The following is a 27,367-nucleotide window of genomic DNA, read 5'->3' on the forward strand; positions in this document are numbered from 1 at the left end:
AAGCTAAAACAAAACAAAACAAAACAACAACAAAAACCCAATTAAAAAACCACTACAAAAACAAAACACCCAAAAAAACAACCCCCAAACAAAAACACCCTGACCAGCTGATGCTGAAGAAGTTCAGCCTGAAACAGCAGAGAAATGTGCAGCTCTTCTGTCTTCAGTTCTGCCAAAACCTCTGCACCTGTGAGCACATCAGGGTGCAGGGTTCCTTCTGAATGCTGCTGGCTGTTTCCCTCCCTGCTGGCAGTGCCATAAGGGAGAGATGAATTTCCTCTTTGTGACAATCACTGGGCGGGGGATGCAGGGAAGGTCAAGAGAAAACTTTGAAAAAATCAATTCATAGTGTATAATAGAACAAATCTGCTTATTTTTAACTGTCTTCATCCAAATTTTCAAAAATTCTTATGAATCTGTTAAAAAGTGGTTGATATCAAATATTTATTTATAATTCCTAAAATGGGTTTTTTCTCCATAAATTATGCAATTCCTAAGAATAGATTTTTATTACCAGTAAGTGCACACACAGAATTTGTATCTATTCCATAATAAAACATGATCTTGAAGAGCCTCACATGAAAGCTCTTTGTATATAGCTGTTTGGTGATGTGTGTGAACATGATTTTGCAAACACATTCTGTGTTTCTTTCATAAAACTGGAAATTCCAGTGCAACAACATCAAAACAAAGCATATAGCTTCTTTTATCAAATGTACATTATTTCTAGCAAAAAAGTAATCCTACTTAAATATAAAGACATATATAAAATACATATTTTATATGCTATGCTATATTCATGTATTTCTGTTTAATTTTCACATCTATATATTTTTTCTTCAAATGGCTTCCTTGTTGCTAAAATGTGGCATAAATTTAGTGCTCACAGTAGGATAACATACTGCAGGAGTCATAAGAGTTACAAGGCATCTAGGAGAGCTGTCCTGCCTTTCTATAAAACACACAAGCTGAACCATGTCATCTGACTCTATTGTAATGTAAAAAAGGATCATTCCTCTCCCACTGACTCTGAGGAAGGAATCCTGTCTCCCCAAGTAATCAAAATGATAGATCAGTTCTTTCCTTTCTACTGCAACAGAAATAGTGGACATCATTCTTTCACTGACTATGAATAACACTTTTCTTTCCTAAGCCACACTTCAAGGCATTAGAGCACATCAGTAAAAATGATTAAATAAACCTCTTAAAATCCTTGGCAAGAAATTAACATTTTAGTGACAGGGAAAAAGAGGAACAGAGATGTTTTTGGCTCCATCCCAGAATTTATTCTCAAAGTTTAGAATCAAATAATCCTCCCTCTCCATCCTGTATATCACTTTCTAGGAACATTTTCTGAGCTGTCGTTTGCACTTTGTGCTGCAAAAGAAATGAGGAAATATTGCCCTTTCTTCAGCAGCAGCATGTGAGCACACACTGAGTCCACTTCTCACTTACCACCATGTTAGGAGGCAGAAACCTAGAAATTAGAGCCAGACCTGCTCTCCTGGCAGGTCACCAAGATTTTCTCTGAGACTTGGCCCAGGATATTTTGTGTTTCCTGTGATGAATAAAGACCATGAGTCATATCCTATGGATATAGTGGATTCAGTGCCATGTGCACACACACAGTGACTTGCACACACATGGCACCTGCTGGATATGTTATACTAACATCAAATCAACTGCACACCAGCAGTGCCTCCAGTCTGACATCTGACACAGGAGGAGCTGACCTGTATGTGCCAGGCACAAGAACCAGGGGCCTCATACCTGCCACTTTTGCTGTCTGGTTTTGCTGGTTTTTCCAGGCTTCTTTCTGTTACTAATTTTTTAAGAACTGGAAAAAGCCTGAAGCAATTTGGACAATGCATTTGGACAATGTTCTCAGGAATGTGGTGTAACTCTTGGCGCTGTCCTGGTGGATATTCTGTGATTAATATAAAGTCAGTCACATTATAGTTGGTTATGATTTGTCAAGATACAGAAAACTCTATCTTGTAAAACATGATAATGTGGCCAGAATCATCCCTAATTTTGCCGTGGTCTGTGATCTATACTGACCTATGAAGGAGGAATGTGGTCTAAAGTTTATCCTGCTGGCATCACTGAGCAGGAAGCCATCAGAGGAGCTTTTGAAGCCAGATCCCTGACCATGTATCCTGTCAGGAAACAGGAATTCTAACTGGGGTACTAGTATACTTCATTTAGTAATTCCTAAAGCATAGCTTTCACACACATATGGAATACATAACTTGAAAGACAGTCATACTGAATAACATTTATTTTAATGATTGAGGTTATCCTAGCAATCTCACTTAAAGAAGAAATATCTATAAAACTAAAGATTCATGAATATGAAATTCATATGCTGTCTACATTTTCTATTACACCAGTGGAGTATATGGACATTCAGCACTGCTCTAGCAAACTAACATTTGTATTTTAACTCCGTGAATTTCCAGCAGAGGCATTTGGATTCAACTCAGAAACATCACTCTGAGTAGTTTGTTGTGTCTAGTGTCCTCCCCATCCCTTCTGAACCCTTCCAGTAAAGATAATCTCTAGAAAACCCCAGCCTGACTCTTTCCCTTGATTCAGTATTTCAGGGAAGAGATTTGGATAAGTGGGTCCAGTTAAATAGTTGGATTGTAGGTAAAAGGATTTATAAATACCAACCCATATTTACTCAGCTGTGAAGAATTACAGATTATTCAAGGATTATCTGAGCAGCAGGCATATCAAATGGTGTTGACTAAGAGTGACAAACTGAATAAGGTCTCCTTAGCAAAGCATAAAAGGAAAGGAAAAAGTATTTAAGAGACTTGCTTAAATTGTCACAAGTCAAAGAGCAGGGAATGGAGTTCCAGCAGGCCAAGGCCAGCACTGAGAGTAAAAGACAGAAGAGCAGACCAGCAGACCTTGAGCTGTGAGCCAGGACTCAATCCACAACAAAGCACCAGCTGCGGACCCTGAACCAAGGAGCAGCCCACCACTGGGCATGGGCTGGTGGATCTCTGTTGCTTTCTGCTAGAAGGAGGGTGACCTGGTTTTCAGGGGACAGCACGGCGACCCAGCCTCCCCCAGGGCACTCGGGCCATAGACAAGCACTGACAGCAATAGGGTGGATGGTCAAAATAGCATTTATTACTTTACATCGTGGAGTTAAATAGTCGAGGGGCTTTCACTATGTCATAAGGGGACGGTGAGTCTAGTTAGAGTTAGTAAGGAGTAGAAAACTACTAGAGTTAAGAGAGGTTACATACCACAGAGATGTTATTTGCTTGTCTCTAGAGATGAAGAAGAAGAAGAGTCCCGCTGCCTTTCCATCACATCCCAATATCTTCCACGGCGCCTCTCCTTATCTACCACAGACCTCAAGCCATCCATGATAGGATGCAGGTTTTGTGCACTTGAACTGGAGTTAATTGGGTAGAAATCTTTAACCCTATCTCCAGACCTTTTGCCTAACATGGTCCCTAAACTATCAGAGGATAGTGGTGATTGTTCAAGTGTGGGTTTCCAAGTACAGTTTATGTCAATGTACATGGTTTGCATCTGGTGGCATAGATGTATAGAATATCATTTAATTCGAACTCATAAATCCTGTCCTTTTTGACCACACAGGTGATGATGACTTTTCAAGTTATTTTCAAGTACATATTGCTTCTGTTGGTGAATGGTCTGCAGGAGATGGAATCTTTCTTCGTGGTGTAGCATAAAATATAACTTAAGTTTGATTTTAGCTACATTTACAGAAAACCATGAACTTTTAACTCTGAAACATAGTGATTTTTTCTACACTATAATTATGCCAGTCTTTGATCCCATGCCATAAAAAATGATGCAATTTTTGTTATTAGTTTCATTAAAAGTTAGATGTCGTGCTCAGATTTTCAGTAGCTGGTAAAACCAGCTTTGTTTTAGAAGTGCATTGAGGCATTTTTGCGGAGAACAATGTTACCCTTTCTTCCAGTTTACTACACTGCATCAAGCAAACAATTATAATACAGAAATTAAATATGTATTCTTGTGGCCCAGTGTAATGCTATGTAGGAATACACAAGAAAACTCAGAATGAGCCACCATGGGACAGGAAGTCACATCGTCCCATTAGCACTGTGCTCTGTCCAGCACAGGTAATTAACCCAGCTGCTTCCATGCAACAGTCTAAGAAAATGACCTTTATAAAGGTGCTTTGAATGGGCAATTTGCTTATAATGGTCTTTCTGGAAAACAGGTGGTTTGCAAGAGCTTTTGCAGATTTATGTTCAGGCATTAGCTTCTCTAATTAGTCATCAAATAAACTGGTTTGTGCATGATTTGTTGACCCGTGAGAAAACTGAAGAGAGTTCTCTTAGGAAGGAAATACGTGCTAGTTTGTTTTTCTTTCTTCTTAAGTCATTCTTTAGTGGCCAAGCACAAAGGTAAAACAAAGCTAGCTCCAATATCCAGGAATCTTGATTCACATTCTCACTTTTGCCTTGCTGGACAAAGAAACAAGCATGATGTCTGCTCCATTTGACATGCAAAATATCCTGTAGCAAAATGCTCTGCAAGTCTGCAAAATAGTGCTCCCTTCACTGAAACTCATTGTGCTCAAAGTCTCTGTTTTTATTGAATTCTCTGCTTTGACTGGTGAAAGCCTTTCCCACATATTTGAAAGGTCAAAATAAACATAACACGAATCACCAAATTACTGTTTAATTGCATCTTACGGAGGCTTGGGACTGTGTGCTCCATTCATCCCATATATTTCTACTGAAATGAAAAATTACTTTGACTTCCACTTTTTATTTTAAATGTATTAGTCTCTTCTTTAGACATTACAGTTATTAATGCTCAGGCTGCTGCCATGGCTCTGAATTCTTATCACTCACTCAGCTGACATTATTACCCAGGCAAAGCTGACATCAGAAACGAAACCTTAATATTAGAGAAAGAAATCATGACTGGAATTATTCATAGATTACACAGTATACACTACTTGGGAGACAAAGAATCAGCAGAGGTGATTTTTTAATAAAAATTTATAGCCTGATCCAAAGTCAATACAAAAATTCTCCATGACTTCAGTAAATTTTGATTCTAGCCCTACGTAATGAAGTTTAGGAGGGAGACAGCTGTTGTGTCCATAACATCACTATTTTGGTGTAATTTAACAGCACTGACAATAAATTTATAAAAATACAGCAGATATTTCTGGGCGTGTTTCCTGCAGAATCAAACAGGAGCCAGAGCAGTTTACGATACTAAAAAGCAACTGAAGGAGAGAATAATAATCACAGTATTTTGCAACGAAGTAAATAATGATTATAATTAAATTATATTGTGCATGAGCTAATATAAGGCTCAATATTTCCCTAATACAACTAATATCAAAGTGAGAAGAAAGATGCCTTCACTGTTAACAAATTTAAAAAGTGTTGGAAAGGTGGAAAATACGATATTTTCCCACTAGACACTTTCTGCTGATGCAACTACAGATATTGTTTCTCTTTCCCCCAGGTGGTTCCTCACTGCTGATGTGTGTCTGACAAACCAAGCTTCCTGAGGGACTTCTACTGTGACTGTAAAATGGAGAAGATACTGAAATCAGGAACAAGAAAAGTGTGGAATGTGTTCTGCCACAGCTTCATATAAATACAAACTAGAAATTTTGCTCTAAGCATATTTACTGAGTTGTAAAATCTTATTATAGGTTTATGTGATTTTTCAACCTGTAATTGTACACATGCAAACCTATGAGATAGGAAGTCTTTATAGCTACAGAATGTTAATGACCCTTTGAATCTGTGTATGGAAAGGCTTAGGATGACTAGGCAGGGATAAATACAATTTCATACATTCAAGGAAGCTCACTTCTCTGATTCCCAGCAACATGGTTTTATAAAAGATTAAAGGAGTTCTCAGAATTTTGTCCAGGTAAATATCTTCTTGGTTTTCTTCTGAAAACAATAAAAGGCTATGTTGGCAGATGCTTGATAACTGTCTTATTTTAATATCATTAAAAAAATAGTTAGAATACAAAATGAGATTAAATGAGTCCTTATTCCAGAAGGAAGGTGCCAGCTATGATGGAAGTACTTTAAGACCAGAAACAGCCACAGTTCTCTTTGGCAGTGTTTAATAAAGTTTTGAATCATCATGATGGGTGACACCATCAGGTTTGTTGGTACTTGGAGTGTTTTACATATGGTCTCATCATTAAAGAATTTGAATGACGACTGCACATACTGTTCCCCTGGTAACTTGGATGGTTAATTCTTTGCTTGACAGTCTGGGCGGCAATGCACAGCAGGCTCCTTCAGCCATTTAAAGTCTTACAGAAGGTGTGGTTTTACACAGTATTTGGTTTTCTTGACAACATTATTTGGAGCATACAACCAGGAAGAACAAGGATGATGACATACTAAGCCCACTATCAGTTTTGTCATTTTACAACACAGAAGCAAAGTTCTAAATTATTTGGCTGGATTTGTTGGAACAGGAGCATTTTGAGTGTTCTCATTTGCTAAATAGTCTTAGAACAAACCAAGATATTAATTGACAATGATACTGATGAAAGATGCTGATGTTACTCGTTTTTGAAGATATTGAGGCTAATTAAAAGAGTCCATCGTTTTGTGCTGCTTCTCTGTCAATAATGTTTTAGTTTTATTTAGAAATGTCAGCTGTTATTTAATTGCACAATGGATCAAAATTTAATTAGCAAAGGGTTTTTTTTAATAATTGAAACTTACTGCTTAACAAAACATTGATTATTTGATACAAAACATTATATCATGTGATATCTGCTTTTTGACTTGCTCATGATGCCTGTGATAAGTCAGGCTGTTTTCACAAGCTATAATTGTTTTAAGTAGCAAGTTAATAATGAAGACTGTAAAAACTTGGTTTTTAAAGATGTAAAAAACCTGAAATTTTTGTTACTTATTTAGTAATTTGATTCAAATCATGTCATTATTATATCATGTTAGTAAAAGTCATGGGTTTTCAGCTGTGTATTAGAAGACTGATTTTACAGGATGTTTGAATCAGATTCCCTGTGGTATTTTTTCTTTTTTATTGCTTTTGCAGTGGAGTCATGGAGTAATAAACTAATAAAACCTATGGGCTGTTTGCCATATAAATGTATGCATCTAGTTTAATTTAAGTCAGTAAAGAAAACCAGTAGAAGTCAGTACAGAATCAGTAAAAATGGTAGCAGTTGATAGGACAGTTGGTAGGACATGTGGAATGCTCCTCTTATAAAAGACATAATTTTTGGTTTTTTAAGCAGTAAATTTTTCATTAACATTTTGGGAAAAGGAGACTGACATGCACATTGCCTCAGCAGGGTCCCTGGCAATGACACACCTGTAGCAAGCTACTATTAAAAAATTGTAAAAGCATTGATAAGACAGGTTAGATTGCAGGCTTTTTTTAAAATTTTTTAATGTGCTTTGTCTTCCTGCATGCTGTCACTGGTAAACAAGACGTTGATGAGACACTCATTGAAAACCACTTGCTGACTACTCATTTAGGCTTCCTGGCAGGAAGAGCCGCAGATGCTATGGAACAGCTGCAGCCACACCTGCTAGCTACCCATGCACAGCTGGTTTGCAAGGCTGAGGAGCTCAGGGCATGGTCTCCATGCAGGGAGCTGCAGGGAATGGGCCAGAAAGCCAAGAGCAGTACAGCTAATCACATCAGCAGAAAATTGTATTTATTTCACACGCTTGTTCGGTGAAATCATTAACATGAACACAAGCTGTTCCATGGAAATATACCATAAACACAGTGAATATTAATGACTCCCAGCTGACCCCTGTGTCCAGCCTCTGCTGTGAGATGGAATCGTGATTTCCTTATTGTAATGCCAGGAGATCAACAGAACTTTCCTCAGTGTACGAAAGAAAAATAAATTCAGTATGACTAAAATGGATTTGAAACATTAATCATGACAGAATAATTTGCATGCTTTTCTGTAAGAAACTGTAGAATTAAATATGTGATATTTATAAGTTGCATATAGACTGAAGTTGTTATTACACATCATAAGGAGATTATATATCTATACACTGTGAGTTGTGAACACCTTATATGTGGTTAATTCGGATTTTATTTTACAGAAAATGTAAGTTAAAATGAAAAATGAGCCCCTAAACCTGAGTTATAACTACAATCCTTGTTGAGAGATACATTTTACCTAGCTACGTATAAATCTATGTTTACTGCAAAATGGAAGATGAGTTATGTGAGAAAAAAAAGGTGTCATATAATATGCAAGCACTGTAAAGACAAATGTTTTCATAGAGCAAGGTCACCAAACGCAATTATTTTCTTGGATGGTGTATGAAAACAAAAATCTAAATAAAATTACACCTAACAAAGAGAGAGAGAGTCAGGCCAGCTGTTATGAAAAGGCATTTCCTATTGCCTCCTAAAAACTTCAGTTTTTACTCTCTGATTACTTGTATAGACTGTCACAGTAGCCCTTCTTCAAAAATTGTGATGATGAGAACATTGCTCGTAACAGAGCCCTAGTTCAAATCTAAAGCACTCTGGAGGTAGGTTTTCTCAGAATCTGTTAATTTTCTGTAAATTTTGCAACATCCAAATTTTGCTGCTCTAAGCATGCAATCCTTTAAGAGACCTCTTTGCCCCAGCAAGGTAAGAAATGTCCGTGAACTTCAGATGGTTTTACCTCAAAGGGCTACCTATTTGAGCTTCAGTCTGGTGACAACACTTTCCCCTTCTTTGAAACAACTGATGCGTTTCCCTGAACTGCTGTAAATCAAGGCTCAGGTTATCAATAATGGCAGCTAGCAAATTCCTGTAAGAATTGCTGAGTTCCACACAGAATTCCATGGAGATTAGCTTCACAGTGAGCACTACGGGGGACAGCTCTGCAGCTCGTTTCTTCTCCTTGGCCTCTTCTCTTTTAGATGTACAAATGATGCTGTACTTGAAATTTTAGATAAACTTCTTAAATTACCAAAAATTAAATAAACAGTCATTTTCAGGATTAACTAACTTCACTCTTTGTAATGTTGTTTGAGACACAGGCATCCAGAGGTGACAGAGAAGTAAATAAATCGGCAACTTCTCAGTGTCTGTCCTGAAGTCGGACAGATACAAGACTCAGGTCTCAAATGCACTTCCACAAATGGAGAGAAAAGAAATGCTGCAATTATTTGTGGGTTTATTCGCAAAAGGAGACTTGCAGTGTCTTACAGCAATGACACTACAAAAGGAGACTTGGAGTGTCTAACAGCAATGACACAGGAGGTCAGCAGGATGCCAGCAGGATGCCGTGGGTCTTCTTATTGACCAGAACTATTTTATTCTTCCTTCTACAACTCTGCCTGCCTAGGTGAAGACTCCTGTTGTACTGCAAGCTCACTGAAGAAGGAGCTGTGGTCTGTGTTTGTATACCTCGTACAATGCAAGCAGATGCTGGTCCAATACTGAGGGTCCTCGTTCCTACCAGAACACAAGCACCAGAGCAATTAAAGAAAAGGCAGCCTGTTGTAGTTGGAAAGGCAGTTCAGCCTCTTTAGTCCAGTGGACACTACACTTGAAATAGCAAACTGTGAGCGAACTCAGTTGTGTTTGCTTTACATTGGAATAGTGATAAATCGTTCTGGTATCATTCTGGCAAATAAATTAAATTCACTGGTGTAGAGTGAGTCATATCTTTTATATAAGCAGACAAAACCCATATGTTCTAAAGCATTGCAAGGGGTTAAAGAATGAAGGAGAAATTATCTTCAAAAACAAAATTTAAATCCTTCAAATAATGATGTAATCTTCAAGTTTCCAGTCTAAGTTTCTGTATGCTGCACTGCCATGCCTGTTACTTCTAAATAAACCGTGGAGGGGAAAAAAGGAGTGAAAAGCTCCTCTCAGCACGTAAGTTTAATTGGCGTGGCACTCTGTTACGGCTCTGGGCCGGGACTACAGCCCCCAGCAGCCCCCGCGCGGCCCCGGCGCACCCGGCGCGCACCCAGCGGGCCGCGCGCGGAGCGCTGTCGTGGCGCTGGCGGGTGAAGGGTCCGCGGCCGCCGCGCCAAGCCCCGCCAAGCCCCGCCGTGTCCCTGCGGCGCTCCCGGCCTCCGCTTCATCCTCCTCCTCCTCTTAATCCTTCTCCTCGTCCCGCTCCTCCCGCGGCAGCTTAGGGCAGAGCCATGAGGCGCGCGGGGCTGGGTAAGCGCGGCGGCGGGGCCGGGCCGGGCTCGGCGCCTGTCAGGGCTCGGGGCGGGGGAGCCGTGAGGGGCTGTGGCCGTGGGTGCCGGGTTGTGGCAGGGCTCGGCAGCTTTGGCTGGGAAAGGCCGTCACCCCTGCCTCTGCCTCTCCTTCTGGCCCGGCTGGAGCAGCGCTGGGGTTTGCGTTTTATCATAGAATCACAGGATTTGGTGTGGAAGTGACTTCAAAGACCATCTAGATCCACCCCCCTCCATGCTGTGACACCTTCGTCTAGACCAGGTTGCTCAGAGGCCCATCCAGCCTGGCCTTGAACACTTCTAGGGATGGGGCATCCCCTACTTCTTTGGGCAGCCTGTTCCAGTGGCTCACCACCCTCGCAGTTAAACATTCTTTTCTAATATTGCATTTAAACCCACTGTTTTTCAGTCTGGGCCTATCCCCCTTATCCTGTCACTACATGCTCTTGTAAATCATCTTGCCCCATTTAATTATGCTGTTGTTTAGTTGTTCTAACACCTAAATGTTAGTTTGAGCTAGTTAGTGTTCCCATGGATAGGCAGATTTGTTGCTCTTCTGTCAAGTCCTTTCCAAATGCAGAAATTGTTAGTTTGGGGTTTTTTTAAGTACTTCTGTATAATTTCATGCCATGTTTAGGGAGTAAAAAACCAAGAAACTATTATATATTTATTACAGATATAATCTGGTGCAAATTGAGAAATCCTTGCAGAGTTCCTGCTGAGTGTTTTGAGCAGCTGAGGCCTCATTTTTCAGCCAGCAGTCATGTTGATGACTAGAAGGAAACTTTGAACTCCCACGTCATGTTCTACAACCATGTGGGTGCTGTGACGGCACTGTAAAGCTTAGGAGATGTTTACATCTCTGAAATGTGTGACTGACTTCTGGGGCTTCCTCCCAGGAAATATTTAGGGCTAAACCAGGTGTGTCTGACACTACCTTAGATTTACTCCTACACTTCAGATTTGTATTGTGCAGTTGTATTTTTATGAAATAAAACAAATCGTGGAAGTGCTTCTTAGTGAATCAGAGAGTTGTTAGGATAGTTATGATTAAAAAGTGGGCATTTGATAGTGCGTAGGTCCTCAGTCCTTCACTTTGTCGGACTGACAGCTCCCTCTCGGATGGCGTGGAGGCCACCCAGCTGTGTGCTGTTTCTGAAGAGGGGATGGATGTTTATGCAAGGAGTTCTGAAGAAAGAGCATGCCTGCTTTTAGGCCATCTCTGGCAAACAGTGCCTTAAGGATCAGCCTGAAACTGCTTTTAAAAAAATCTTCTGGAAGTTTAAGCAGAACACCAAAATGTCTGTTGCCAGCTGCAGTAAAATTTTCTGCTTTACCTTGACATTTTAGCTGTCACTTCAGAACTATTTTTTAATTAATAGGCTGGAAATAGGAGGTGGGTACCAGCACCTCTGCAGCTATCACCAGCCACCTGGTACCTCTCTCTTAGCCTGCAGTTACATTTGGTCATGTCCCTGTTATGTGTCAGTGAGCAGTGTAGCAGAACAGCCCAAAGAACTGCCACGCTGAAGTTTCTGTGCTTCCCATGAATAGCTGTAGCCAGGTTTCTCCCTTGTGCTTCCTATGACATAAAAATAAGCAGCTATGCCTGTTGAAGAGCTTTGGGGCAGTTGTTCATGTCTGCATTGTCACAGTCCATTTAAGAGACCCAGTTTTGGTGTTTTGGCATGGAGCTGTATGGTATATTAACTTATAATCAAAATCATCTGTCACTTGGTAGGAAGCACTGTAGTTAGATGCACTTGGAAAAAAGACAACAACAAAGTGAGGACAACCCAGAGGCTATAAATCATAACATTTTAGTTACATTTCTGTGTTAGGCATTGGTACTTTAAATTTAGGTCAGGGTTAAAAAGCTTCTTGACTCACTGTGATGAAATAAAAACATTCATTTCATTGCAATCTGCAACTTCCTTGTGAGGGGAAGAGGAGGGGCAGGCACTGATCTCTTTGGTGATCAGGGAAAGGACCCAAGGGAGTGGCCTGAAGTTGTGTCAGGGGAAGTTTAGGTTTGATTTTAGGCAAAAGTTCTTCACCCAGGGGGTGGTTGGGCATTGGAACAGGCTCCCCAGGGAAGTGTCACAGCACCAGCCTGACAGAGTTCCAGAAGCATTTGGACAACACTGCCGGGCACATGGTGTGACTCGTGAAGATGGTCCTGTGCAGCCCCAGGAGCTGGGCTTGGATGGTCCTTGTAGGTCCCTTCAAACTCAGAAGATTCTGTGATTCAGTCTTGTTGAAGATCTGTCTAGCTTAACTTACAGAGTAGCAGTTTACAAGTACAAATGAAAAAATCTTCATTACTTAGATCTGAAGGATGGCTTAATGGGTAAATGTAAAATATCAAAATAGAATTGTAATGCTCTATTTTAAAATATTAATATTATCTATGCCAAGCATACAGTGAAGCTTCCTGAGACAGAGCTGTCAACGTGAATGTGGTTGGTGTCTCTTCTCTCCTTTTTTCCTCAAAAACAAAAAATCCACCCAAACACAAAAGGCTTTAAAGTGTATTTAAAAGGCATTCAATTTTAGTGTGCCATTCTGACTAGGCAAGAAAATATATACTTATATTTAAATATTTATTAATGTTATAACTGGATTATTAATTGAATTAATCTAGTAGGGTCTTTATCATAAAGCTTGTAATAGTTCTTTTCTAGCTGCCTTTCTTAGTCTTTATGTCTCTTCACTGGTTTCAATTCTTAGATTGGAGGTCTAAGACTGATTTTTGTCTTGAGTGGACATGACTCCAATTCTCCTGTGCCCGTGCTGCTGTCCAGCTGCTGTCTGTAGGATATCTTTATCAGAGGTCAGAGGAGGTGAATGTGTGGGGCTGAGCAGCTTTCATTCCTTCTGCCCCTCATACTGGGCTGACTCAGTTGTCTGGATGACAGTCCTGAAGCTCCATCACCCAAAAAGAAAGGCAGGAGTGAGAACAGAACTGCAGAATGGTGACTGAAACAGCAGTGCTTTGCTCAGAGGCCTGGCTTCTGCTCCAAGGTCTTGCTTATAAAGAAACTCGTGTGATCATAGCATAGTTTCCCTTTAAATGTGTGATCAAGTGATATTTTTCTTTGACAGAGAACGATCTCAACTTTCCTATTTTCAGTTTGATTTACCACATGTATTGGCCTCAATGTTTTGTTCACATCTCCATGAAGTGTCTGGATTGATTTCCATAGAACTCATCTGAAAACACTATCAAGGAAAAAATAATTACAGCCATTCCTCAGGGTTTTTTTTCTTTTATTTGCATATTGAAGGCTAACTTGTGCGAGTCTCTGTTCCAGGAAGATGCAGAACACTTGCTGCAGTGGCGTTGTCTGGCTCTGACTGCTGCCTGTTGTGTTTGCAGGTGAAGCAGCAGCTGCAGGGAGCTATGGCTATACCAACAGTGGCTACAGCGTGTACGAGGAGGAGAACGACAGGTTAACAGAGAGCCTGCGTACTAAAGTCAGCGCCATCAAATCGGTGCGTATTGAACTGCAGTGGTACCGCCACACTCACCGCACTCAGTTACGGCAGTCGGGGGAGCAGCGGACTTAGACATTTAAAACTGGGATGTGTTAACCACCTGGTTGGATGTCAGGTGACCACCAAAGTGCTTGATCACTCCTGGATGGACAGGGAGGAAAAAGTACAATAAAAGGTCCATGCATCAAGATAAGGGCAGGAAGAGGTCACTCACCAATTATCATCATAAGCAAAACAGACTCGACTTGGGGAAATGAATTTATTGACAGTCAGATCAGTAGGGTAATGAGAAATAAAAGACTTAAAATGCCTTGCTACTACCTTTCCCTTTTTCCTAGGCTCAACTTCACTCTAGTTTTCTCTACTTCTTAACTCTGTGTATGGGTGTGTGTGTGTGCAGGGGAATGGGAGTTGCAGTCAAAAATGTGTAATGTGAAAACAGCTCTTAGAAATAGCATGCTAATATCTCCTGAAGGAAAAGTTTGGTGTTCTGATGATTCTGATTCCTTTCAGAGATTGAGGACTTCTTTCAAACAAGTCTAACTGAAAAACAGCTCTGAAATTAAAGTTGTGTGGATTTTTTGTTATTAAAAGTTAAATTTTATAAATTTTATAGTTTTATAAAGCACATTCCAGTGAAATTTTTAGGCCTGAACACACTTGAAGTCTTACTGCTAATAATGTTGCTTAAGATTGGTTTAGTCTCAAAAAGAAATTAAACAGGTTTAGAATAAGATTTTGGAGCAAGTTAAGGGGTAAAAAAAAAAAGCTTTGACCTTTGTTACCAAATTTCATTTCTTGTCTCCTGCTGTGGTATGTTACATTTCAAAATCTGTGTATGTCAACAGAACAGTTCATGGTGCCCCAAGTTCTTTCTGGAGTTGCATCTTTTAGGGCAGTGAGATAATCTCAGCATATGGAATAGCCTTCACATAATCTTGCAAGAAGCCTCATGTAAAATCAGTTTCACTCTTGATTGAAATGCATCAGTACGAGATAATGAGATTCAAGTTTTGACATGTGAAAATAAATGGGTTTTGGCTAATCCAAAGCATGGAGGCCTGGAGCGCATTTCCCTCCATCCCAGGAGTTGAGCAGGTTGTTGATAACAGAGGAATAGCTGCTAAGAGTCAGGCTCAGTGCCAGTTTTCCCCTGTTTAACTCCAGAGCTCCTTTAAGCCAAGGCTCTTCTGGCATCACCCTTGTGATGTTGCAGCTCCAGCTCTGCCTGGTCTCATGCTCCCTGATTCCAGCCCTAACCTGACTTCATTTTCTGGCTTGAGGAGAAAGCTTTCAGCTTCTGAGAAGCCTGTCTCAGGCTTCTGCCCAGCATATGGAATGGTGACTGGCTCCCCCTGGCCCGTGCAGCTTTCCACCTTGTCCTGCAGTGCCTTTCTGCTCTGTGACACAAGGCAGGGAAGGGCTACAGGAGCTCACTGAATGAAGTCCTGTTTATAGCACAGCAGCAGCTTGGCAAAAGAGCTGTTGTGTGCAGGTTACAAGTGTCAACTCCAGCAACACTTGGAGTCAAACCAATGCTCAGGGTTCTCTGCTGTGTGCCAGCAGTTTTAACAGTTGTTCCAGGAAATGGGTAATTGCTGCTTCAGACTTGACTAGATCTTGAGTCTTTAAAAGTCCATGCAATAATTCAAATAAGACATTAGCTGGAAAAGGGGAAGAGGAGGGTTGAGTACTTTCTGTGACTCTTCAGACTCATCCAGTCAGCTAAAAAATCTTTATTTCCTTAAGGGTTATTGATAGAATACTGTGCATGTTGTTTTTTGAAAATATCAGGTATTGCTTTCACTAGAGAAATGCTAGTCATGTCATGTATTTTTGACTGGGTTCTCTAATCTATGTATTAACTGATTACTCATCTTTCATACTTTTGGGGTTTTTATAGCTTTCCATTGAAATCGGAACAGAAGTTAAAAACCAGAATAAAATGCTATCAGAAATGGTAAGTATTGAATAACTAGCTTTCTCTAAAAATGGGTCAGGATTAGAAGTCAATAATGTCAAGCATCCTTTTAGTGTGGACATGGGTATTAAAATGTTGGGAGCTTATTGTTGACTGTAACATGTGACTGATTTGTCAGCAGTATCAGTATTTCTGTTCAAAAAGGTAAGATGTGCAGGTACAACACTCTTAGGGCATAACCAAGGTCTTTATGCTTCAGATGTGAGTATAGGTTTTCAATTAGCAAATGTCTAGTATCATTAAAAAGGCACTTGTATATTTAATTGTATTCAAGAATAGAAGAAGGAAGCAAAAAATAAGGGAGTCAAAAATGCCTTTTTTGCTTACACTTTTCTTTGGCTTGGAGTAAAAATAGCACTGGCTAAATGGGTGAAGCTTTTTCCTGGTTAATTTTTGCCTCTAAAATAATTTTAGTTTTGGAAACTTTGAAAGAACAGGGAAAACTATATTTAGTGAGCTGTAAGGGTATTTCTTTTCTCAGAGTAACAATTTTTTTGTTTTTTTCTTTGCTTTTTTTTTTTTTAATGTAGGAGAATGATTTTGACTCTACGGGTGGACTTTTGGGTGCAACTATGGGCAGATTGAGAACACTCTCCAGAGGAAGCCAGACAAAGCTATTATGCTACATGATGCTCTTTTCATTATTTGTTTTTTTTGTAATATACTGGATTATTAAACTGAGGTGATGCATGTTACCTCTGGTTTACATTGATTAATTTCAACTGTATTCTTAGTTAATGAAGACAGTGATTTGAAGTGGCACATTTTGTGGATAAAACACAGTGAAATTGTTGTAAATTGCATTAACAATTAATGCGAAGTTATTTAGTTTTCTTAATGTATCAGAGTTTTTCCATCATCCCCTGTTTTGGGGGGATTATTTGTAAATATGCAGAAACTGCTAGTGTAGCGGGATGGTTTTTGTAGGGGAAAATAGTTTTTACAACTGATTGAAAAAATTCAAAGAACAATGGTTATTTGAAAATGAAGTAATTGCAGAATTTCAAGGATTTCTTTTTCATTCTGCTTTTCATTCTGGGCCATGCTCTAAATTAGAGCTCCAGTTTCAGGCATATAGTAATTTATGTTGTAAAAGCACAGAGAGTATGTGGATCTTTCTAAAGAAATCTTACTTGGATTTTTAAAAGGCTGGCCTGAAGCTAGCAAGTGTAATAGTGGTACCCTCAGAAATTAATTTTGTGGTTAGATCTGATAATGTTTAAGAAGCTTAAACTGTATGTTTTGGCAAGAAGTAACTTAAAACTGGATTTTTATTTTTTAATTTAAATGTGACAGATCACGTTTATACATCTACTCATTTAAGCAAATGCCTTTCATCATTGGGACCAACCAATATGGACACAGTACAAATGTTTTCTTTATATTTAAAGTATTTTAAAGTGAAATGATTCCACTGAATCACCTGAACTTTTACCATTAATATGTTTACTCCTCAATTAGTGATAGTCCCTAAATCTACAGTGCACAATGTCTGAAATACAATGGCAGACACTTTGAATTTTATATTAAAGTATATTATGATGCATTTGTTGGAGGTGCAGTCACACTAAAATATTTTATTTTGAAGACTTAGCTTTGGTTCACCAAGTAGTTTCTAATCATTGAGGCTATTACATTGCTGAGTTTAACATTCAAAAAAAATTAAGTTTCCTAGACACTGAAATTGTATCTACAATTTTTGAAAAATTTTTCTAGAAATACTGGATTCTGTGTTACCATTAATAACCAATTATGAACTCACAAATAAAGTAGTAGTATTATCCTAGCTAGTGTTGTTTATATACATTTTTTTCTACTGTAGAAGACCAGTGTATTTTTTTGGAAATGGTGCTGTATTTAAGGGACAATTCTTATTTTTTTTAATCAATAATACTGGCTGCCTCTTCTAGCTTAAGTGGCTGTTTTAGGAAGACTTGAAGTAATTATGCACAGTTTTTATTTTAATGTGTTTATTTTTAATATTTTTCTTAATAATTATGCACAAAACATGGTACACTGCTGCTGAAGTTCAGGCCTCCAGAAGCTCAGGATACACTTTAACTGTTGTTTGTAGAATTCTGCAAATAAAAATCTAACACTACTCCCATCACCAAAATTCCATGACAGAGTGGAGTGGACAGAGTGGACTAATTGATACAGATTTGGCAAAGATGACAGAGCTCATTTTGATGATTGCTTGCTAAAAGTGAAAGGTAGGTGCCTGTAATTGAGAGGAAAGGCACTGTTCTGGGGCTTGATTAGGGCAGGGAATCATTTGTGACATAATTGTTCATCTTGAAAGCAAAGCTGTACTTTGAAATGAGATTAAGCTATATAGCTTGCATTCACATGTATTTCTGTTTCGTTATTGTCAGCTTAGATGCTCTAAAGTGTAGCTGAAGCTTGCTTAAAGAACACATACACTTTTCTGTATGCTTAGCATGCATCCTTGGAAAACTTAAGTAACCCACTGAAAAAATGGAATGCAGGAAGGCTGCAAGCTTTCAGGGTGCTTCCAATCAACAAAAATTTGACACTGGAAAACACAGAGTGGTAATGGTGAAAGACCTTGATGTGCATTTTGATGGCAAAATTACTGATCTGTTTTCTGCTCGAAGTGTAGTGGCTGCTTGTCACCTTCAGTGTGCAGCACAAGCCATGCTCTTGCTTTCTTATTTTTCAAGAGAGAGTGGAGATGCGTCACTTTCTTGGAAATATATCCATGTATTTGCATATGATGGAAAGCATGGTTTCGTCTGTGCCACCTCCTATTGACATCAGTCTCAAGTCCCTGCAGAAATACAAAGGGTGGATTTAAACATTTGCATGCTGTTCTGATGGTGCTCTGCTGGACAGCTTGCCCAGAATTACTTACACAGTGCATACGAACACCACGTGCCTGCAGAACACCTCATCCCCTGGCTCCTGGTCTGGGATGCTCCCCACAACGCCCCTGCAGCTCCTGTCCCAAACCTGCAGGTGCCTAAGCCTGCAGCTGAACTGCAGGAGGGGAGGGAGCTGTTCCAGGGCCAGCAGCAAAAAGCGTTGCAACACCTAAATCTGCTTAACTGCGGTAAAAGAGTCAACCAGCACACGAGATACTGGAGAACTGCACAGAAAGGATACAATCTCCATTCAGGATTTTTAACCAATCCAGGTTTTCCTAATGGCTCTGTAAGATCTGGTAGAAGCCTTATTAGTATTATATACTACCTTAATTTTAGATAGTATAATATTACAAGTAGTGTGGTATAGTATTCAAGTATAGTTTTATATCATCTATAGAGCTTCTGTGCTTTAAATGTTAGTGGTTGCTTCAAGAATGCTTATTCTTACTGATATTTCTAATCACACTTACTTAAATCCTGCCATTACCATCACTAAGTCAATCTCTTACAGTTTTGCTTAAGTTCCCTGTGCTAGTCAGAGTGCTAACTACTGCAGCCTCGAGCAATTTTACTCACAAATATTTTACCTCATTTGGAGAAGAAAACCCACCACCAATAAAACTACCAGAACAATTCCAAACTAAGTCTAGTAACCTGAAGATTCCCCACCTTCCTATGGGCCTTGCTGAAGGCAGCAGGCCTGGAACTAGGTTGCTAGTTCTTAGTGGTGTCAAGCTTTGTCTTTGCTTTGCCCAGCTGCAAAAAGCCCCTGCCAGCACTCAGCATTTGGCATCTTCACTGTAGCAACAGCAAACAATTCTCAGAACTCCTCTGTGATGTCAATAGAAATCCCCTCTCTGCAGCAGGAATCCTGGACACATGGGGCTTGTTTATATGAAGTTATAAACAGGCAGTGGTAAACTCTGGCTTTGGTGGTGTGTGTGACAGACAAGTCAAGGTCTCACATATAAAGACACATCTCAAAAAATCAGAACACCTTTTGTATGTTTTGTGCTTGTGTGTATTTTTACGAATTTGGTGATAATTTTTTTTTTGTCTCTATGAGTGAGATAAGGAATATTTCTTACAGAATCTAGAGCCGGGTGACTAATGCTGATCTTTCCTCGGGAGACAGGACAGGTTTTCCCCTAATTTAAGCAGATTAAGATGACAAAAGACTCAAAAAATTTTAATCCAACAGCCCTCTTCTGGGACAGAAACTTGCTTTTGTCATAAGAAAACAAAACCATGGGATTGGCTATGTTGCCAGAAACTCTGTAAGGAAGCTGGACAAGAGGACATAGTAAAGTCAGCTTGTATATCAGTTATTTAATGTATCCTTATGGTTTGATAGTTTATTTTTACAATGCATCATTAATAAAGCACAAAAATATTTCAATATTTATAAATACTGGAATTTAATTCTCTTTGAAAGTGACATTGTAAGAGACATTGTAAGCCTGCTGTAAAGGCTTTTGATCTGACACAGCAACATTTTTCTTTTGATTTCTGCATCACCTTTTTGTTGCCACATGACAGAGCAGCACATCCTGAACTACCTGCAGCCCTGCTGAGGTGAGCACCAACCTGTGGTGGCTTCCCCCTGACCAAGGACCATGAGGAACCAGCCTGCAGCTCACCAGGCAGTTTGTAAAGGTGCCATTTTGAGGGACCAAACCTCTAGCTACTTGTTGAATGTTGTTGAAAGCTGTTTTCTTTAGAGAGTGAGAGTTAATCTGAGGAAGGAGAGAAATCCAACTGTTGTGTTCTATCCCTATAAAATATTCCCTGCAAAGAGTTTCCTTCCATTCAGGAAATCCCATGTGTCTGAAATATTCACTGGAGGTTGTAAGATTTCACTTAACCAAATCAAGAGATATAAATGGTAAATATTTATCCAAATTTTAATGAATAAAAGCAAAAAATTCTTCAATGTTAAAATTAAAAACTGTACTTAGGAGGGAGGGTGAAAACACCAAACTCAGTCCAGGTTATGAATAACTTCTAGTTAGGAAGCAACAGGAAAAAAAAAGTCATCCACTTTGTCAAATCATATTTCCCATCTTCACAGAAGCCATGTCATACAGCCTTTAGAAATATGTCAAGCACTGCTTGAAAGAGAAAAATCAAGCTCCCTTTAATCTTGGACTACCCTAATTTGAAGGTTATGAGATAACAAAGTTGTTCTAATGATCAGGAACCCTCTAATTTACAGCCTGAAAATGTATTTCTGAATAGTGTCATCCAAAATAGTGTGCAGTCTAACATTCCTCTGTTGGCTGGTGTTGACCCCTCTGCACCCTGAGTGACAGTGGGACCTTGTTTTGTACAAGCTAAGCCATATCTGTTACCCAGCCCCTAAAGCTTTTGGTCCCAGTTTTCCTGAAAATCGGGGCTGGGCAGGGCCTTATCCCAGTGTAAGCTCTGCCTTGTGTGTGATTGCCCTATGCATAAAGCAGGGACAGGTACCCATTCACAGCACAAGCAAAATTTTAGATCTTGTAATATGCTGTATGCCCCTCATGGCACACTAAATCTGTCTGTAGCTTCAAGCTGGTAAAATCTGATCGTGTTTGCAGTTGTGCCTTCTAGTACCACTTACTACTGACAGCTGAGAGCTGAGCCTGCTCTGGCAGCTGCTCTACACTACATTTTCCTCTGGAAAACCATATGGAATTGAATTGAAGCTCCTTCTGTTCCCAAACAGTCTGAGAGGAGCCTGCTGCACTATCTATGATGGAGGTGTCTACACAAATCTTCAAACTCCTGCCAAGATAAACTAAAGAAATTTTCTTTCCCTTTTCTGGCAGTGATCCATGCCAGTCAGATGGGGAAGAAAGCGAGTTTTGGTGACATAAGCCCATGTTTCCCCCACTAGCCTGGCTTTATGGCAGTGGTCCCTCGGGATGCTGCTCTCCACTTCCATAGTTAGAAGGCCATTGGTAAATCCTTACCAAGGTTTGCGTGGCTCAGAGTAGCACTGCTTCCCAGGTCATTTATGCACTGCTTCTTTTCAGCACAAACTGCACCTGATTACAAAACCTTGACACTTTTTTTCTCATAACCAACGATTTTTAGGTTTTAACTGTTTTAAGGTTTTATTACTGGCAAGAATTTTCTCAAAAAAATGTACCGATGAGCCCTCAAGCCTAGTATTTTGTGACTTCTTGCATCTTCAGACTCAGCTAGATTACCTATAGGCTGTCCAAATTAGGCAGAATCTGAAGGAGGCTTTGTTCTAGAGAGGAGAGTTTGAGCTGGTGCCATGCAGTGCAGCAGGCTGACCAGGGTGGCACAGCCCACAGCCACACCTGCCAGTTCCCATCACCCAATCCCTTCCCCCTCGGACATTCTGAGGCCAAGATGAGGGAATGGGCATCACCTGGGCCTGCTCTGAGCATAAAGCAGAGAGCAGAGCATAGTTCTGCTTTAAAATCATCACTGTTACCTGCTTTGATTTGCTGTCTTAAAGGTAGATGCCATGTGCTTCATCTCCTAAGTTCCTTCTCAAGGTACTCATAAAAGTCAAAGTGGCATCTGTCTCAAAGCCTCTGCAGAAAGAGGTGGAAACTGCTGATTTCGTTTCACAGATGACAGGAATTGGTATTAAGTCTTGTCTCAGCAGTTAGCTACAGACTTCAAAGCAAATTGTTTTTGTCAGCAGAACTGGATAGGTTTCATTTTGTTTGGTACAACTATAAATGCTATAATGAAAAAAACTGATTAAACTCTCCCAAATTGTCTGGACTCACTCAAGTTTAGACATGTCTTGTAAAGAATGAAAGACTACAAACAATGACAAAAAAATGAAACTGAATGAAGTGTTTGAACTTTTTAAATATGTGAAGAAAAAGAATCTAGACAGAAATACATTGCTTATGAAAAAAATCAACTTATAATTATACAGAAGTTTGTTTTTTCAACTACCCTCAATTACAAATAGACCTTCATATTGCAATAACTGTGCAACAGTTGAGGAGAAAAATGAAAATTTCTTTCTTCTGCAGCTATGCATTTGCAATGCTACTTACACTTCTATTTCACATGAGCAGCCAGTATTTTTCACTACTGCTTTTTTGAGTCTTTCACAATGCAGCAAGTAAAGAAATTATAGCATTCTTCCCATCACAGCCCACAAGAGTAAAACTTGTAAGAACTGGAAGCAGTTGGAGATGGTTTAGCAGTTAGTAACAATTGAAAAAAACCCAACTCTTTTAAGAAGACCATATAAGTTCTTCCTATAACAATTGAAGCACATATAATTACTATTAAAATATATGGATCACTACCTGAATTTTTTTAAAACTCATGAAATCTGAAAAATTGCAATAAACTTGATACTAAAAAGGTTTCTTTCCTCTGATCTCTCATAAACCTGGGGTTTTCATACAGATGACAAGTTTGTTCACTAATTGATTTTCACCAAGTCATGATGTCTTTAAAGCCTTTCAGACAGGGGAGAGAAAAAGAAAGAAGCATGACTCCAGGCTAGTGTTTCCTTCTCCAGAATCCTGCAATTAGGGTATACTTGGAAAGTCCATTCTTTATGGGTTTTATATTGACTTGCATTTTTCTATGAAACCTTTTGATATTTGGGCTCTAAGCTTTTTTTTTTTTTTTTAACCTATTCTTCTTTTCAGACTCTGTACAACTGAGACATTTACACGTATAAAATTAACTCAGTATAGACACCTGCATGGTGAAGCAGCTCTCTTCATGCCTTCTAGAGAACAGGCACTTCAGAAATGCCAATTGTTCTACAAAGTTTAAAACGTTACTGATTAAATGACAGATATGAATAAGGTAAGTTGGCAAACAGTTTTGTGCTGTTTCTGTTTATGATCTCTAACTGACTAATAACTAAATTTCAGAGACTCCATGCACTAACCATGCGTTGTGCTGTGTGTTCTTTGAGGAGTGAGTAACAGCCTGATGTGTTGAAGACTAACCAGCATTTCTTTGGGAACTTCATAAAGATTATGCTACAAAAATGTTTGTACATTAGGACTAGATGTCCTGCTGTGCAATTATACTGCTGCTACTGGACAAACATCACAGTGACGTGAATGGTTACTCAGACTGCTGTACTAAAAAGAACAGCTTTAGGGAAGTTGCTGCTTTGCTTATTGTTACAGATTAACAAGATTCTGACTTGAACGTGTAATTGTTTATTTAGGTAAAACTCTCCTTGTCCCTTCCTGGACCCTTGGTTACTCAATGATGGAATTTTACTGATTCATAGAAAAATTCAGAGTATAAATATCACACTGTCTTTAGCCTCATTTATAACAATGTTTCTTTTAGAGATAGAAAGATATATTTCTTTAGCCAGCTGACTGTGTACACCAACAGGAAACACTCTGGACTTCTTCTAAGGAAAAATGTGACTTGGAAACCATTCTGGAATCCACACAGAAAAGCCCTGCTCACAGTTAGCACTACTATACTGGGCTAAGATCTTAAAGCTATGTAAAAGCATGTACACATTAATCTGTATAGACTACAACATTTACAGTAAGTGCTGCAAGACAGGTGTTCATTTTATTCAGGGTGCCTACTGCAGTAGCGCTTAACATCTCCATCACCTGAGACCATTAGCTGTTAAAATAAGGCTGTGAAAAAAATAACTGAGGAGAACCATCATATTGACAGTTGGCTTAAAACTACCATCATAAAGCAGTCTGTACCTTTGTAAGAAAATTTCAGGAGTCCATTTGTCAAAAATATTGAGGACCTCTTGACTTAATGCAACAGCGTTCTTGTTCATAAAATGCTATTGAAGATAGAAAAAGTAGCTCGACCTACCAAACAAGAAACAAGCTTTTGCAGATTTTCTCAAGTGTTCTGCTCTCACTTTACACCAAAACTTTCAACTAACTGAAACACTGATATGGCTAACTTTGGATTAGGTATTGTCTATGGAAGGGCTGACCAGAAAGCTCTTACTTCAAGAGAATCCAAGGTCAATTTTGGTCCTTCTACAAAATATAAGACATTAAGGCCAGATACCAAAAAACTGTTTCCTTAAGGAGAATTTAGCTTTAAGTAGATAGAGACTAAAATTTGAAGGGACTTCAATTAATTTGCTAGAAGGCCTCTGTACTATTTTAATGATCTAATGACTTTCTGGAAGCAATTACGTCTCTTGGATGTCTCACAGGGTATCTGGTGTGACTAAGCAGGTGGAGACTGCTATCAGAACAGACCACTGCAGAAGTCAGGTGGGGAACTTGTTTTACACATATCCAGGGAAAAAGATCAAGCTGATTTTCATTCGAGAAGAAAGCTTTTGGTTTAAGTTCTGTTCTTGTAATCAGGATTACGAGCAAACAAAAAGCAAAGAGAAAAGAAAGTCACTGGTTGGTAACTCTCAATTACCCCTGCTTTTTCCTACTCTTTTTCTGGTGGCAGATACCAGAGGACCATCAGGGAAAATGCTGAGTTTTCCTCTTTCATTTGACATTTAAGCTAACGTGTGGGTAGTTCAAACTTCACAACTGTAATGCAAAGACAAGACTCGGCAAAAGAATAGTGAGTTCCAACACATGTCTACCCGAAGTTAATTGCACTGGGTGCCCTTGCATCCACAAGCCACTTCAGCGACCTGCTATGAGGCGGAACAAGACCATTCACACTGGTGAGGAGCTGGTGCTCTTTTCAAGGAGGTGATTGTTTAATAGGACTTTTAAGAGGCTAAATTTCAGTTAAAGCCACTTTGTATTTGCATCACTCCCTTACCTGTAAAACCTGCTCACAAGAACTTCACTGGTGAATCCCATGCCTCCCCAGAACTGGAGACAGCTATCAGTCACTTCACGGGTCAGACGACCTGCCTTTAGCTTAGCCATGGAAGCAAATTTTGTCACATCGTTGCCTTCTACATAGAGAGCTAAAAAAAAAAAAAGAAAGAAAAAAAAAAAAAAAAAAAAAAAAAAGATAAACAAGCAGTCACTCTGAAAATCACCTCCCCGTGCTCCTTTGGCCTGCCAAGGTTCTTTGCACGACGAGGAGCACATGTGGGGAGCAGCTGTGGGACTCACCCACGGCGCGGTGCAGCAGCGAGCGCAGGAGCTCCACGTCGGTTGCCAGCTCGGCCAGGCGGAAGTGCACGGTTTGGTTGTGCAGGACAGGCTGGCCAAACACCTTCCGCTGCCGCGTGTAGTCAATCGTTTCTTGTATAATAGTTTCCATCGGTGTCAGGGCTGCAAGGAACAAAGCACAGAACCACACACCATTTTAGCCAGATCTGTTTAGCTTCTTGTTGAAAAGGGTTCTTTTCACATTGTACAACCAACACATCAGGGTTTTTACAGCAAATTGTTCTGTACACTCAGTCTGGGTGAAGCCTCAATTCTGAGAAGAGTCTGGTACCTCCTTGTACCTTGAAGACATCTATCTCACTTGAGCCCCAAACTGCCAAAACCTGGAGGAGAGGGAAGGGAAGGGGGTAGGAAAGAGGGAGAGTCACAGAAAGCAGTACCAACATGAAGTAAATTTTATGCTTACTGTCTCCTTTGGGGCCCTAGCAAAAGCTTCTGGCAATTCCTACTTTTGATGCTACCTGTGTCCTGAAGGTTTGTTAAAATCCTGGAAAAAAATCTGAAGGCAGACAGTGTAGTGTACTTGGTGAGGAATGCTGTAGAAATATAAATTGAAGGAAGCCTTCAGGGAGAAGGCAGAAACCTATTCTGAGATCAAGGAACACAAATAGACTGCTTATTACATCTGCATTCTGTGATCAGATCCCAGCACAGAGAACAAAACATTCACATTGACTTAAAAAAAAAAAAAAAAAATTCTCCTAATGGAAACAGAATGAAAATAGGGTACTGCTGTGAAACAGGTGAGAGAGGCAGCAGATGATGCTTTAAAACAGAACTCGTTTGCTGCTTCTTTTTGTGCAAACTGAGACATATCCCATTTTAAGAAAAAAAAAAGGGAAAAGTTTCTTTTCCAAGGCAAACCAGACTTGAAGTGAACAACAAAGCTATCAGTCTCTTGCAATGTAGCTGGGATAACAGCAGGTACAGAATGTGTGGAGAGTTTTGTTTGGCAAATGTGGACCCAGGTTTACTACGACAAGCAGCAGGGCATGATTTCACAAATCTATCTGTCTGAGAACATATTTTCTCTTTTCAAAATATGCATATCCACATCTATTTGCATGTAGAGTCTAAACCACAAAACTCTGAATGTGAAATGTAAAATAAACCCAAGCCTTGGACTACCATGAAATCCCTTTTCCTACCACATAGAAGGAAGTTACTCACACAACAGTCCCATGGAGGAGCCTGGTGTGATTCCACATACCTTTCTGCCTTGTTTTCAAGACCACTGCTTTTTAAATTGCATCTCTGTACTGCTCTCCTGTGTAGACTCTGCATCCCCACCAGTTCCCCCTGCCATGATTATTCACCATCCCTTCCACAGAGCGCCATTTTTCACACGATGTCTCCACATTCCACAGGATGATCAGCTTTTCTCATTACCTAAATATTTTCCCCTCCTTTTTCATACAATTAACTTCAATGCTTAGTTTTCAGAAGAGCCCTCATTTCTTCTGCCTTAACACACTGTGTTGTCACCCAAATGCTGGCTTTCTGGAGAGGAAAATAAATTTCTGTTTTCAGGAACATCTCCTCTTCCTTCCAAAGAGAAATGCCATTCATAACAGGGAACCCCCTTTTATTTTCTGTGTATTTGCTTCCTTTTATACAATGTTCCCTTCATCCTCAGACAAACCTAGCCCCATGGGTTTCAGCTGACAGCACATGCAGGAAATGTTACTCTAGGGC

The 27,367-nt window shown here is 39.6% G+C and overlaps 2 protein-coding genes across 4 annotated transcripts in view; one reads left to right on the forward strand and one right to left on the reverse strand.

The window, feature by feature from the left end:
• BET1 (Bet1 golgi vesicular membrane trafficking protein) overlaps window positions 1–16,379 on the forward strand; it is a 319,403-nt gene extending 303,024 nt beyond the window's left edge. For both annotated transcript variants that reach the window (XM_063412136.1, XM_063412146.1), the window contains exons 2-5: window positions 10,060–10,188; window positions 13,585–13,700; window positions 15,607–15,663; window positions 16,215–16,379. In XM_063412136.1, coding sequence (XP_063268206.1) covers window positions 10,170–10,188; window positions 13,585–13,700; window positions 15,607–15,663; window positions 16,215–16,370 — 348 coding nt within the window. In that variant the 5' untranslated portion in view covers window positions 10,060–10,169 and the 3' untranslated portion in view covers window positions 16,371–16,379. The remainder of the gene's footprint in view (window positions 1–10,059; window positions 10,189–13,584; window positions 13,701–15,606; window positions 15,664–16,214) is intronic.
• Window positions 16,380–17,430: 1,051 nt separating this feature from the next.
• Window positions 17,431–27,367, reverse strand: part of LOC134558353 (probable acyl-CoA dehydrogenase 6) — a 79,625-nt gene continuing 69,688 nt past the window's right edge. For both annotated transcript variants that reach the window (XM_063412127.1, XM_063412118.1), the window contains 3 exons: window positions 25,613–25,774; window positions 25,311–25,461; window positions 17,431–18,475 (listed from right to left, as the gene is read on the reverse strand). In XM_063412127.1, the coding sequence (XP_063268197.1) occupies window positions 18,385–18,475; window positions 25,311–25,461; window positions 25,613–25,774 (404 nt within the window). In that variant the 3' untranslated portion in view covers window positions 17,431–18,384. The remainder of the gene's footprint in view (window positions 18,476–25,310; window positions 25,462–25,612; window positions 25,775–27,367) is intronic.

The sequence above is a fragment of the Prinia subflava genome, chromosome 1, assembly GCF_021018805.1.
Source record: "Prinia subflava isolate CZ2003 ecotype Zambia chromosome 1, Cam_Psub_1.2, whole genome shotgun sequence".
NCBI lineage: Eukaryota > Metazoa > Chordata > Aves > Passeriformes > Cisticolidae > Prinia > Prinia subflava.